Source organism: Pteropus medius, unplaced genomic scaffold, assembly GCF_902729225.1.
Source record: "Pteropus medius unplaced genomic scaffold, Ma_sr-lr_union100, whole genome shotgun sequence".
NCBI lineage: Eukaryota > Metazoa > Chordata > Mammalia > Chiroptera > Pteropodidae > Pteropus > Pteropus medius.
In genome coordinates this window covers 49,347,184-49,362,090 of record NW_024340849.1, presented here as the reverse complement: position 1 = coordinate 49,362,090, position 14,907 = coordinate 49,347,184, and the positions used below count along the sequence as shown (strand labels likewise).

At 39.3% G+C, this 14,907-nt stretch overlaps 1 protein-coding gene across 3 annotated transcripts in view; it reads right to left on the bottom strand.

The window, feature by feature from the left end:
• The window catches only part of GNAL (G protein subunit alpha L), a 154,699-nt gene extending 145,486 nt beyond the window's left edge, over nucleotides 1-9,213 (bottom strand). The window contains exon 1 of one of the 3 annotated variants that reach the window (XM_039846024.1): nucleotides 8,474-9,213. In XM_039846024.1, coding sequence (XP_039701958.1) covers nucleotides 8,474-8,819 — 346 coding nt within the window. In that variant the 5' untranslated portion in view covers nucleotides 8,820-9,213. The remainder of the gene's footprint in view (nucleotides 1-8,473) is intronic. The other 2 variants (XM_039846035.1, XM_039846045.1) reach the window with 2 other exon arrangements.
• Nucleotides 9,214-14,907: the final 5,694 nt, after the last annotated feature.

The following is a 14,907-nucleotide window of genomic DNA, read 5'->3' as shown; positions in this document are numbered from 1 at the left end:
GTACTTCCCCACCAATAACACATCCTAAGGAAAAGGGGTGCCTGTCATGTTATAAAGAAATCTCCACGTAGAGAGTTGCAATATTATTGACCTGTACTGTTGCAGTTTGTCACGTTAGTACATGCACACTCACACCGCCATTTCTTTTTTAGGTTCATGTCATTTCGACATCAATGTGAACTTCCCTGGGGCTGAGACAGTGTCCTTTACCCTTTGGCATCTCCATATCACCCAGAGAAGCACCTGACACATAGCAGGCTCTCAAAGAAGTGTTTGTGGTTGGTGAGCAGAAGCAATTCAGTGTATAGATATACCTGCTCCTTGTTCTGTTGTACCAAATGTCCTTTCTGAGCTTTCTCCAGGAGACTTTTAGGTTGTATTCCACTTCCCCAGAGTGAAAAACTCACTCTTCAACTACAAAAGAACGCACCAAGTGAACGTTAATTAAAGGTATGAAGATACAGGCCTTCCCTATGTTTCCTCTGCTGAGATTAAAGAAAAACTGAGCAGTGGTACTTGGTGCCCTTCCTCTAGTAGTCAGCAGCTCTACAGTGGCCAACACTTACTCACTGACAGTGTGCATCTTCCTTTCCCCCCCAAGGCAAGTGAAATGAGTAGCAGGAGGCTTGGTGGGGGTGCTCCCAATGTCCTCTGTGTCTTCGGTGGCATTAGGTGTGACCCTTGTAACAGCAATGGCATCGTGATGATGTGACTCCTCCTGATGAAGGCACAGAGATGGGAGGGGCTACAGAACAGATGCAGGGGAGGCTGGAGGTACAAGGGAGGGTATGACTCACCAGCACCAAGGAGGTGTTAGAATTACAGTGCCAGCCTTTTTGGTTGAGAATAATTTACCCCCTAGAACTGAAGTTGGAAATGTCTTTAAGTGATGCTTTTTAATTCATAAACCACAGCTTTCAATAACAGCACACTATCTTTCCTGACTTGGTCAAATTTTCGGGCTTTTTAAGGGGAAGGCCTGATGCTTGTGGCCCTGAGATCCATCCACTCATAGAGGAACCCAACACCCTTCTTCCCATCAGCTCTTCCTCTCAGAGCCTAGTTCAGGGATAAAAGTCTTTCTCTTTTCCTAGCAAGGGCTTAAAAAAAATTTTTTAAGAACAATTTTAGGTTCACGACAAAATTGAGTGGAGAGTACAGAGATTTCCCCTATACCCTCTGCCTCCCCACCCCCACAGCCTCCCCAAATACCAACATCCCCCACTAGAGTGGTACATTTGTTAAACCTACATTGACACATCATTATCATCCAGAATTCATATTTATAATATGGTTCACTCTTGGTTTTGAACATTCTATGGATTTGGACAAATGTATAATGACATATATCTACCATTATAGTATCATACAGAGTAGTTTCACCCCCCCCCCCCCCACCAAATCCCCTGTGCTCTGCCTGTAAGGTAATTTAAAAATAACAGGGGACAGTTTTCACCTGACCCCTAAACATTAGTAGAGTCACTGCTTCAGTTGATAGGATCTAATTCTCCTTTCTTTTTGTTAAACAGTTTGTTTCAGTTTCAAATTAACTAAAATAATAACAATAAATTTAGACATGAATAAATTATTCTTGATGCTGTGAGGTAAAGAACAGTCATTTAGGGATCTTTGTTTATTCTCATTTATTTATTTATGTAGTGGGGTTTTTATAATCTCCTGATCATTAGTTTCAACGTCATGAGCTGATTTTAGGCCATAGTACCTAGGTCTTACCTTTAAAAATGCTTATACTTAGAAACTTTTCATAGACTAACTTAATTAGCTATAGAATTTGCTAGATCTCTTGATCTTAACTGAAAACTCTGCTTGCTGTTGAAGAATTTCACTTGGAATTACAAATTTGTGTGACATCGTCAACAGGAAAGTTACTTGTGGTAGAGGAACTGAGGTTGTCTACACACCAGAATGCTTCAAGAGCAGACTCATGACCAGGGTCAAATAAACCGATCCTTTATCACAGGGATCCCCAACACCCGGGCTGCAGACCAGTACTAGACTGCAGCCTGTTAGGAACCAGGCTGCGTAGCAGGAGGTGAGCAGTGGGCTTGTGAGCAAAGTTTCATCTGTATTTGCAGCCGCTCCCTAGCGCTAGCATCACCTCAGCTCCACCTCCGGTCATCAGGCATTAGATTCTCATAGAAGTACGGGTCTCTGGTGCCAAAAGGTTGGGGACTGCTGCTTTATTAGGAACCCATGTGAGTGGAAACACTTGATAATTCCTCTCCCGCCCTTTTTCTCTTCACCTGCAGGAGGTAACCACCATTCTAGTTTCTAAACTTGCATTTTTACCTTTCTAAACTTTCCACAAGGCAGTTTGAAAGGTATGGTCACAGCTGTTTTTTCTTCTTACAGCCAAAGTCCTCCCAAGAACTGGCACCATGACTGCTTCATAGTTTCCACATCGTTTACAACCTTCAGCCTCCTGCGTCTGCCATTCCATGAACTGGCAAACCCAGTGGATTTCTTTTCAGTCCTTCAAGAACTCCCAGCCGAAATTGCTGACGACTCCCTTCTTCCCAAAACTCTTTCTCTTCTTGGCTTCTCCCAGCTATCTTTGTTATTCTTCATACTTTTCTTCCTCCAACATTCCTCTGAAAGGTTGGAGTTCTATGTTCTTCTGTTCTTAGGCCCTCTTCTCTTCTCTCTCTGCACATTTTCCTAGGGTGGCTGCCCATTACTCCAGGACCCATTGTCAGTGGGTTATTCCTGCATGTCCGTCTCCAGCTCAGCAAGCTCCCTGAGCTCCACACCCACAGTAGACACCCGACTGCTTCCCGGACATGCCTACTGGATATTCTTGGCTGTCTCACCTTCAACACATCCCAAAGGGAATTGCTCTCTCAACCCACCTGCCTCTTCCTCTAAAATTCCTTGTTATGAGGAATCTCTATTTTACCTGTCTTCAAAACCTCACAGTGGAGAATATTCACTGATAATCCCACCCCCGACATTTTTCTTTTCTTCCAACTCTTTGGTCACCAGTTTCTCTAGATTCCATTTTGCCTACATTCACAATTACGTCTGTTCCTTCCTTCCTGTCTGTCATTATTATATCTGCCTATGTCCATATCTTCACATATCTTGATTGGACCATTGCAGCTGTCTCCAGCTGGCCACTCAGCCATTTGCCAATTTTGTGCAGCGAAGCTGGATTGCCTGGATTTGAATCCCGGCTCCATTACACAGTGGTTGTGTGTTTGGAACAGGATTAGCTTTTTTAGATTGTGTGATTTCATGTTACCATTTAGTTTACAATTCAGAGTATGGGTCCCACAGAGAGAACTGGTTTGGCTGAATATAGGATTCAGAGATCACACCACTTTACTGAGTGGTTTTCATGTGCTAATTTCTATGCTAAGTAAATTCATATACATTATTTTAACTAATTTCACTTAATTTCTCAGTAAGCATGTGACATTGAGATTATTACTGATATGGAAACTGAAGCTCAGAAAGGTTTACCTACATTCACATATCTGGTAAATGGGAGTGCTGGCATTTCAAACAAAGTCTGACTCCACTGCCATGTTCTTAACCACCATGGTCCTTGGCATCTCTTACTGGGTCATAAGCATATTTCAAAATTTTGAGAGCATTCACAAAATTGTCATATATTCCAGTGACACACTTAATCACCAATATTTGACATCTAACTTGAGACTATTCAGGGCCAGTACTAATCATCAGTATAAACATGAGTGGGTTTGCCAGTTGCTATGGACTGAATTGTGTCCCCTTAAAATACATATATTGAAGCCCTGATTCCAATGTGACTCTATGTGGAAAGAGGGTCTTTAAGAGGTAATTAAGGTTAAATGAGGCCATATGGGTAGGCCTCATTATGACTGGCCTCATCAATCATAAGGATTGGTGTCTTAATAATAATGAGACCAGAGCTCGTTCTTTCCGCTGTGTGAAGGCACATGAGAAGGCAGGCCAGGAAGGGAGCTCTCCACAGACACCAAATGTTGCTGAGCTTTGATCTTAGACTTTCCAGTCTCTGGGATTGTGAGAAAATAAATGTCTTGGCTATGCCATGGAGTTTGTGGTGTTTTGTTATTGCCACCGAGCTGACGAAGATACAAGACAAAGAGAATGGCTTTGAAGAGGGCTCTGAACTTTCAGTGTTTAGACAGGTCAAAGAACAACCTGAATTCCTGGGATGAAATCTGGCTTCATGTAAACAATGGCCACTTCAAATCTATAAAATTGTAGCAATAGTATATATAAGAGAATGATATAGAAGTTTTGACTAAAACAACTGCAGTACATCCTCTTCCGAGGTTGGGAGGAAGTGTTATGCTTTTGTGACTTTAAAAAAGGCACAGCCAGAGTATCTGGGATTTCTGATTTTAACAGCCAAAGTGCTGCAGCAGGCTGTTGTGGTCAAATGAAAGCAGTAGACTGATGAGAATGTGTCCTAGATGTCCACACAGCCCAAGTCTACTGCACACCTCGAAACTGCTGTCTAGGTCACTGAAAGCATTACTATCAAGAAAATAAGACACTTATTTTTAAAAAATGTTCAAAACCTCACATTAGAGAATATTCCCATTTTTTTTTTTTTGTTTTTTTTTTTTTTTTTTTTTGTGACTGCACCAAGAACTTCCAATTGGAGAAACTAAAGACACAGACAGAGGTCATTCCAGCATTCTGTTTTATACTAATAGCCAAATACAAAAGAAAAGCAATAATTGTCTCAAAGAGATTGCTTCCTTCTCAAAATGTATTCCTGGAAGAGAAATACCAAACACAAAAAATACAACAAGAAATAATTTAGTAAAGCGAAAAACAGGAATCCTACCCATAATTGGCCATTTTAAATTTGAACAATTATCTGGAAAAAGGAAAATATTAAATGGTTAGGGGTACATGATGACTCTTCTCCAGTCATATAGTAGTGAACAGGAAATTTATGTCATGGTCAATAAGAGATGTGGAAGAAGAATCAGTGGCATCTATTATATTATGACTCCATGAGTTCAGTGTCAGAAAAATTCACTAGAAGAATGGTGAATGTAGCTTCGCTTGCAATATCTGTTTGGGTAAATATTTTGATCTCACACCCAGCCTTGTCAACTGCGCTTTTAATTGGTATTGACCCAGAGCTGCTGTCCCTGGAGCTCAGTGTACAACCTGTATAAATGTCTGTGTGGCTGAAGATAGAACAGAGATAAGGAGCAGCCTGATTTTATCAGTCACATAAATTGTGTTTTATTAAATTTAGGCAATGCTTAAAAATAAGTAGTTTTCAAATAAAAATGGGCATTTTCATCTTATTCTGGTAATTCATAAGACCTGGCGACATTGGGCTTGCATTCTCCCAAGGCAACAAGAGGATGAAGCTAGGATCTGCTGTCCCTTTTAGACAGAGCATACACTGTTTTTATGTGAGTTTTGGACTGAATTATGTCCAAGAGAGAGGCTTCACCAGAAGCCAGTCCTGATAGACCTCAATCTTGGACTTCAAATCTCCAGAAATGTGAGAAAATAAATGTTGTTCAAGCCAGGGGTCCCCAACCCCTGGGGCCGCAGACTGGTACTGGTCTGTGGCTTGTTAGGAACTGGGCTGCGCAGCAGGAGGTGAGTAGCCAGTGAGCCAATGAAGCTTCATCTGTATTAGCAGCCACTCCCCAGCGCTAGCATCAGCGCCTCAGCTCCACCTCAGATCATCAGGCATTAGATTCTTATAGCAGCACCCATCTCTGGTGCCCAAAAGGTTGGGGACCGCTAGTTTAAGTCATTGTGGCATTTTGTACGGCCAGTCAAGTCGACAAACACACAGCTCATATCCAGATGTGAGTTATCTGAGAATTCCGCCCCACTGTCCACCTTCCACTTCTCTAAGCACATTCCCTCCACATTCCTACTACACTATTCTAGTTCAGAATCCATGAGCCCTTCTGGATCTGTTGCCTTCTAACTGGAACTTTCACCTTATCCACATCCTACTCCTGTACTCCTTGGATTTACCAGCCACCCCATGCCTGAAAGAATGCTCCATCTGAAAGTTAAAATGGAGCCATGTCACTCTTGCCACGAAGCCCTCCCAGACTCTAGTGCTCTTTGCATGATGTGGGGTACACAGGTTTCTAGTCCTGTGCAGGAAACGAAGCTCGGTCATCAGAATGAACCCATGGAGGAACCAGAGCACATGAAGACTGCAACAAAGTGCTATACGAGAGGTGCAAATATAAAATTCAATATGGACACAAGGGAATTAAACATCTATTCCCACTGGAGGACGCTGGGCAGGTCTCTTGGAGGAAATACCATCTTGGAAGACGGGACTAACCCAAGACCAGTGGGCATGGAATAAGGAAGTACCCTGAAGCAAGTGTGTCCTTCCTGAACCTGTGAGTTCTCTGTCCCCCAATGCGCATTTCCAGAAGAAGTAAGAGAATGGGCTTAGTAACTGAGATAAATGGCTATTAAACAAACACAATGGCAGCAGAAGCAAGCATTTGAGGATATTAATGGTCTGTAAGTAGGCTTCTGATTCAATGATTTCCAGCTAAATCCATTCTAAATTCAAATAAAACCAGGAATCTTTCTGAGTTTAATTCAAATCTACACAAAAGCTGATAAACAATGCCCACCTGATGTAACAGTGTTATACTATTGACCTCATTGGGTAGAAGATACACTTTCCCTTTCAAGTGAGACATTTGATTCATTGTCATTTCAGATATGATGTTGATATACAAGCTATGTTAGGCTATGAAATAAGGTCTTTAAAGAGTTTTTCAACCTGTGTTGCAAGAAGTTGGCTCTTTGGAGCTCACCAGTCCACTCTTTAGGTCTTATCTCCCAGTTCTCTTTCACAGAATTATAAGTTTATTAATTTCTATATATCTCAAGCATTTTCTGTTTCACATTCCTTTTATTTAAAAAAGAAACCCACTTCTGCTCAACTATACGTTCACATTAAAACAACAATATATCACCACAACTCTAGAGCTTATTTATTTATTCTCTTATTTCTTGAGACCACAATCTTCTTCCTTTTTATTTTAATCTGACACATTTAAAAAATTAGGCTGGAAAAAAATTTTCGTTTTTAGGAAATTATGTGGGTGGGGATATACTTTGAGCATGTGCATAGCTGAAAATCTATTTTATTCTCTCACACAAACAATGGTTTAATGAGGTATGAAATTCTAGGATTATAATTCAGTATTTTCAGAATTGTGCAGTATTTTCTGGAAACATTGCATTGTTATATTCTAGAAGTGAGCACTGTGGATGCAAACTCTGCTTCTGATCTGGTCTGCTGCCCTTTTCAGGCAACCTGCTTGTTTGTTTATTTTTTCTTCTTTGTTTCTCCTGCAAAATTTCCTTTTACCTTAGAATTCAGATATTTCACCAGGTTACAGAAGCTAGGTTTGTGTTGTTTTAATTATTCATTCTTGCAATGGGTGAGCACTTCCAAACTGAAGACTTAATTGTTCTCTAGATCTTAAATAAAAGTCACATTCATTTATAAGCAGGGATCTTAAGTCATGGAATAGGTTCTTTCCCTTCACACAGCAGAGTACAGAATTGAACAATTATTCTTTATATCTCACAAAATTTGGATCAAAATTCCATATCTTAATTTTTTTTTTTTTTGCCTTACAATTTAAAAGGCAACAAGTAGCACCAAAAATTCATGATTTTTTGATTCTACATTAGACTGCATGGGAAATGTTTTCCAGTTGTTAACTCGTAGAACTATTATGTTTGCTACAGCCGAAGCTGTAAGAAAATACTAGCAAACCAGATACCAGTTTATTACTTTCAAACCCTGGTGATTTTGTGCCCACTTTCTTGCATGCAGTTAGCACCAGCTAACAACTCTGGGGAGCCTGCCACGTTGTTCTGCTTCTGAAAAAGGAGCAAACAGTCTGAGAACACCAGAGTTGAACTTACTCAATGAAATAGAAGTGCCATATCTTCAGCTGCTGAAGTCATTTTTTGAAAGGGAACAAGACACACCTACCAACTCTATTATTCTGTGATTGGAATAAAAGCTTTGTGGTTAAGCTAAAAGGCCTTATAAATCTACTTTCATTTGTGTTCTTAAAGTGCAGCATGACTACTGCTGCAGGAAATGAGATGCTCGAGTTAGCCATCCCTGCGGATTACATACTGTGGAAATAAATCAATTGAGGAGGAAAAATTCCCAGAGAAACTCATTAATTAGTCATAAGTGAGCGACTGGCCAAAACAGCGGTGTGGAAAAGAGCAAAATAACTGGGTAGCGTGTTCTCCTCCAAATCACAGAAGTAAATATTGTCAGGACAAAAATCATTCCGCGCAGGATTTGACTGACAGCCCCGTCTGAATCCCGTCTGCGAGCGTCGCCCACCCTATGCAGGGATGACAGTGGCGCTCCCCTCGGGGACCGGCCCGGGCTGTCCCTCCCTGAGGTCGCGAGCGCCGGGTGAGTCCGGGCGCTGGCCGCACCTACCCAGGAGCAGGAGCCGGTGCGTCCGCTGCAGATCCCGCTTCTGTTCGCGGAGCATGCGGTCGATGTCCCGACTCACTTTCCTCGCCTCCCGCTCGGCCTCGCGCTCCTCCGCGCGCAGCTGGTCCGGGCGACGCCGCCGCTCCTTCTTCGGGTCGGCTTTGGGCCGCGAGCAAGCAGGGCTCTGGCCGGCGCCCCGAGGGGCTGGGGTCCGGGCCGCGTCTTCCCCAGCCACCGGGGCCGGGGCTGGGCCGGGCCGCATGCCCTCCGCGGGCGTCTCCGAGGCCGCGCGAGGGGTGTCCTCTGGGTCCCCGAAGAGCAGCGGTCGCAGACTGTAGCACAGACCCATGTGGGCGCGGCGCGGGCGCGGGGCCTATTGACGCGGGGTTCAGGCCGGAGCTCCGGTTCGGAGGCGGGAGGGGGCTGCGCCTGGACCCAGGGCAGGCGCGCGGCGGGCCCAGGCCAAGGGCCACGGCCCCTCACTGCCCAGAAGGGCCATTTTGCATTTTCTGCCGGGCGTAAGGGGTGGTGGCCGCCTGGGCTGGAGATCACCTGATAAAATGAGGGGCCGGCAGCGCGGACCCGCCTTCGCGAGCCCGGCCCCCCTTACTGTAGATACCGCCGCCGTAGTGGTCCTCGTTACCGTATATACGGCCGCACTGGTCGGCTTCCGTTACCGTAAATACCTCAGCCTTGGCCAGTTTACGTTACTGTAAATGCCGCCGCCGGGTCCATCTTTAGTTACCGTAAATATTGCCGCCTCCGCCGGCCCCTAAGACAGTGGACAAGGCCGCGCGTGCGGGTCTTGGATACCGTAAATACTGCTGCCCAAGCCCAGCGCGCAGCTGCGGACAGTGCCGCAGTGGCGGCGGCGGTGGTGTCACCACCCAGAACTGCCATTGCAGTACTTAAAAACCTGCCGCGGCTTTGATCTTGGGACAGTGGTAAATAAGAACGGAAAGGCGAGTGAAGGGCTAGAGATGCTAGCTTTAAGAGTTTGCATTCCTGAATATATTACCTCCTGAGATCTCTGCACCTGTACGCTCCTTTTTCAAACTCACATCTTACACACAAGCACACACATCCGCACACTTTTTGATCCCTACCTTAATACTATTATACCTTTGATCTCGACAAAATCTCCAAATCAGGAGGTCTATGGCATTATTTTCAACAATTACCACTTACTAAGAAATTGAAAATGAGCACCTGTAATTGTCATATACTATTTGTACTTGTTAAAACGAGAATATGAAATTACACTTTGTAGCCTGTTTTTTAACCCCCAATATACATATAGTGCAGAGAGCATTAGAGGCCCATTCAGACTCGTGCCCTCTCTCCTGACCTCTTAGGGACAAACCTGCCAGAGTCGCCACTTTCCACTTTCTCTGTTATCTCGCACTTCATGTCTGTCATCTCATAGAGTTTTTGCAATGGGTGAAAATTTCAATAGCTTTTAAGAACTCTACTATATTACAAAGATATGTAAGATCTTGATCCAGAAAACGAAGAAACTATTGCGATAAATTGAAAAAAACCTAAATGGACAGATATGTAATACTTATGAGTTGAAAGATTCTATATTGCAAAGCTATCATTTTTCTCCAAATTAAACAATATATTCAACCCTAATAAAAATTCCAACTAGGTTAAAAAAAAAAAGAGAACTGGGCTGTAACATGTATTCCTTAATTTCGAGCAAAATGACATGGAATATTACAACCGATAGTTAAATATAAGTCCCATCAACACAGGAGTTTGGCCTGTTAAATAAAAAACAGCATGTTACACAGTTTACACAGTACCAGTTGGCACTTGGTGTAAATATTACATTTGATTAAATTTTAAATAAATGTGAGATCCATAATTCATGTTTATTTTAAGGCTCTGTTAATAACAAATAAATATACCATGTAATGTTTTGGATGTAACATTATCCCCAAATTTTTGCCAAAATCATGCTGTACTTTTAGATCTTTGAGTAGTAGGAGAAAGGAGGTCTATAGAAAATCTGGGAAAACAGAAAAAGTTACTAAATATCACTGTCATTTTCCCATTCAGTCACACATCCATCCTCCATTTATCCATTCATTTATTTAATATTTATCAAGCACCTACCATGTGCTAGGTATTCTGATTGGTATTGGGTGAGACAAAAGACATGGGTCCTTGTGGAGTTTATACACTAGTGAGGTAGAAATATGTTCAACCATCTAAATGCAAATCAATATATTTATTACATAATGCAAATTATATAAGTCCCTGAAGAGAAAGAACAGGGTTCTCTAGAATAAGGGAAAGTTCAATTTAAATTGGAAGGGGAGAGGATTTGTTTATGATACAGACAAGGCCTTTCAAAGGAAGGGATATTTGAACTGAGATCTGAAGGGTATATACCAATTCCTTTTCTGTTATAACTGATTTGCTAAACTTTATTAACTACTATCAGGTGAGATGGATAACCTTTTGTTTATATGTTAAAGCTGGCTTAAAATAGAAACAAATATAGGACAGATTTTTAAAATTAAGTACATAAAATAAAATGTATCTAAATGAGAATTCACTCACGTTTATGAGCACATTAAGAAGAACTAGAAGACAATGTTCTCTATTGGTACCCTATATAGTAAACTGAAAAAATAATTCTTAGTATCCTAGGAAAAAATGCTCTGCTCATTTTGCTCACATTTCAATTTCTTTCTAAACACTTGTAATTTCATACCAATGATAAGAAAATTAGATCTATAAGATAAATTAAAATAAAATATTTAATGTTTATATATCACTGTTAGTTAAATTTAACATTTTTTCTTTAATCCAGAGTGATTTTTAATTCACAAATCATTGGGTGTTATAAGTAAGTAATTTCTAATGTCAAAGAATGATTATGGATCTGAAAATAGAATGATTATGAATCTGAAATATATGTGAAATATATGAAAGTGTTACAAAGGATAAGGTGTGTAAAGGAATTATACTCTCACAGAGTTCTAATATTTTATGTAAAGTAGCATGATATTGTACTAAGATTTGTAATATGTTACCCATAGAATTTTCTGCAGTGATGGACATGTTCTATATCTGCATTGTTTTTTTTAAGGTAGCCACTAGTTACACATACTTAGTGTACTTAAAATGTGAGTATTGTGACTGGAGAACTAAACTTTAATTTTATTTAATTTTAGTTAACTTAAATTTAAAATTTAAATGATCACATATGACTAGTGGGAACCATTTTGTACAATGCAGCCCTAGAGTAACCACTAAAAAATAATGAAAAGTAGCATAATAAAAATAAGGAAAAGTAAGATACCTAAAAAGCTAATAGAATAAAATTGAATGCCAAAAAGAAAAAAAAGTTCAAGTAAGCCCAAAGAAAGAACAGAAGGAAACAAACAAATGAATTCAATAGAAAACAAATAGCAAAATGGCCGACTTAAATCCAACCATTTTTATAATTACATGTAAATGGACTAAACTTTCCACTTAGAAGGCAGAGAATAAAAGATCTCACTTTATGCTGTTTATAAAGCACACACTTTATATACAGACACAAATGGGTTGATAGCAAAAAAAAAGGAAAAATGTATATGATGGTATATTAGTTTCCTAATGCTGCAGTAACAAATTACTATAATCGAACAAGCTTAAAACAATAGATATTCATTCTCTCACAGTTCTGGAGTCCAGGAGTAGAAATCAAGGTGTTGGCAGGCCTGCATTGCCTTAGAGAAGCCCTCCTTGACTCTTCTAGCTTCTGGTGGCTCCTGGAGATCATTGACTTGTGACAGCATCGCTCAAATCTCTGCCTGTCTTCACTAGTTTTCTTCCCTATGTCCCTATGAATCCTTTTCTGTCCTTTATAAACCAGTCTCTTTGGATTTAGGACCCCACTAATCCAATATGATCTCATCTTTATCTTTACCTTAATTAAAATCTGCAAAGACTCTATTTCCAAATAAGGTCATATTTTGAGATTCCAGGTAGACATGAATTTTTAGGAGACACTATTTAACTCACTACACATGGAAATATTAATCATGAGAAACCTGAAGTAGTTATGTTAATATCAAGATAAGGAGATTTACTGGAGATAAGAGAACCATTTCATCATGATGAAAGGGTCAGTATTTCAGGAAGACATAACAAATATAAATGTATATACAGAGCTTCAAAATACATGAAATAATATCTGACAGAACTTAAAGGAGAAGTAAACAAACCTGCAATCTTAGTTGGATCTTTTAACTTGTTTGTCTCATTAACAGAAAAACTAGAAGGTCTGAACGATACCACAAGTCACTTTTACCTAATTTATATATATAAAACACTATACTCAACAAATGCAAAATGCTTTTCCCAAGTTCATGTTGAATGTTCACCAAGATAGACCAGACCCTGGGCCAAAAATCATCTCAACAAATTATAAATCATTTAAAGTCTTGTAGAGTATGCTTCTGACCACGATGTAATTAAGTTAGAATGACAATAGGTATCTAGAAAATTCTTAAATATTTGGAAGTTAAACAACAAACTTCTAAATAATTTATGGTTATTTGAAAAGTTTAATAACATTAATAAATCCCTAGCAAGAAATTGAGAAAATGTCAATTACCAATATCAGGTATAGAAGAGAGAATACTGTTACAGCAACTACATACATCAAAATTATAAATGGGAATATTTTGGAAAACTTTTTATCAACACAATTGACAACCTAGACGGAATGAACAAATTTCTTAGAAAATACAATTTAAAAAATGAACATAAGAAGAAACAGAAAATCTGAATAGTGATGTATCTATCAAATAAATGGAAATTGTTACTAAAAGTGTCCCCCCAAAGAAAACTCCAGGTGTCAATGGCTTTACTGGTGAATTATACAAAACAGATAAGGAAGATAATAATACCAGTTTATACAAACTCTTTCAGAATACAAAGGAAGAAAAAAAAACTCAGTGACTTGTCTGAACTCAGGACAATCTTGATACAACACTTGACAGATAAAATATAAAACCAGGAAATTTTAGGCCAATATTTTTCATAAATATAGATGCGATAAAGCTTAAAAAATATTAGCCAACAATGTAGGAATATAATAACGTTGTGATCAAGTGAGAATTATCCCCAAAATGCAAGGTCGATTTAACATTTGATAATAAGTACGATTCACCACATTGACACATTAAAGAAAAATAGTATAACCACCTCAATAGATGCAGTAAAGCATTTGAAATAATTTAACATTTGTTTATGAAAAAAACCCCAATTGTCAGCAAACTAGGAATAGAAATAGACTTCTCATAATGGGACATTTATTAAAATACTGCAACTAACATCATAACTAATGGTGCAACACTGAAACTTTTTTCCTAACATTGGTCACAGGGCAAGGATGTCTGCTGTCACCATTCTTTTCATCATAACCCTTGAGGGCTTAGCCATTGCTATAAGACAAGAAAAGTAAAGTGTAAAGATTGAAATGGATAAGTGAAATGGTCTGTGTTCCCAATGATATAATTGTTTACACAGAAAATACTAAGGAATAATTTTAAAAGCATTCTAGAACTAATATGTGAGTTTCGCCAGGTCTCAAGATACCAAGTCCATATGCAAAAATAAATTATATTACTATATGCTAACAACAACAACATAATTAGAACGTGAAATTTAGAAATTCCATCTACAGTAGAATCCAAATCCATAAAATATTTAGAAATAAACAGAGGTGAAACCTCTATACTGAGAGCTACAAAACATGGCTGAGAGAAATTAGAGAAGACGTAAATACATAAAAAGGTATAATATGAAAGATTCAATATTGTTAGGGTGCCTATTTCTTCCAAATTAATCTATGGGTTTATCTCAGTATCAATTGTCACCCGAGAAGCCATTTTCATAGAAGTTGATAAGCTGACTATAAAATTTATATGTAAATGCAAATGACCTAGACTATCGAAAGGAATCTTGATAAAGAAGACCAAATCTGGAGGGCTTATACTATTTTTCTTCAAAAATCACAGTAATATCACAGTAATTAAAATAATGTGGTGCATAAGGACAGGCAAATATATCAATGAAATGGATACTGAGAGCAAAAATAGACCTATACTTAATGGTCTATTGGGTTTCAACAAAGGTGCAAAAGTAATTTAATATGAGAAAGTTATTTCAACAAATAGTGATGGAACATCTGGATGTCCAGATTAGAAAAATAGATCTTGTTCCCTATCTTACACCATACACAAAAAAGAACTGGGGATTAAACCATAAAACCTTTAGAAGAAAACATAAATGGATATCTTTGTGACATAGGAATAGACAAAGGTTTCTTGGGTAGGACACAGAAAAATTAATCATAAAAGAAAACTGATAAATGTGACTTGGTAAAATTAAAAACTGCTCATTGAAAGGTACCATTAAAATGAGTAGAC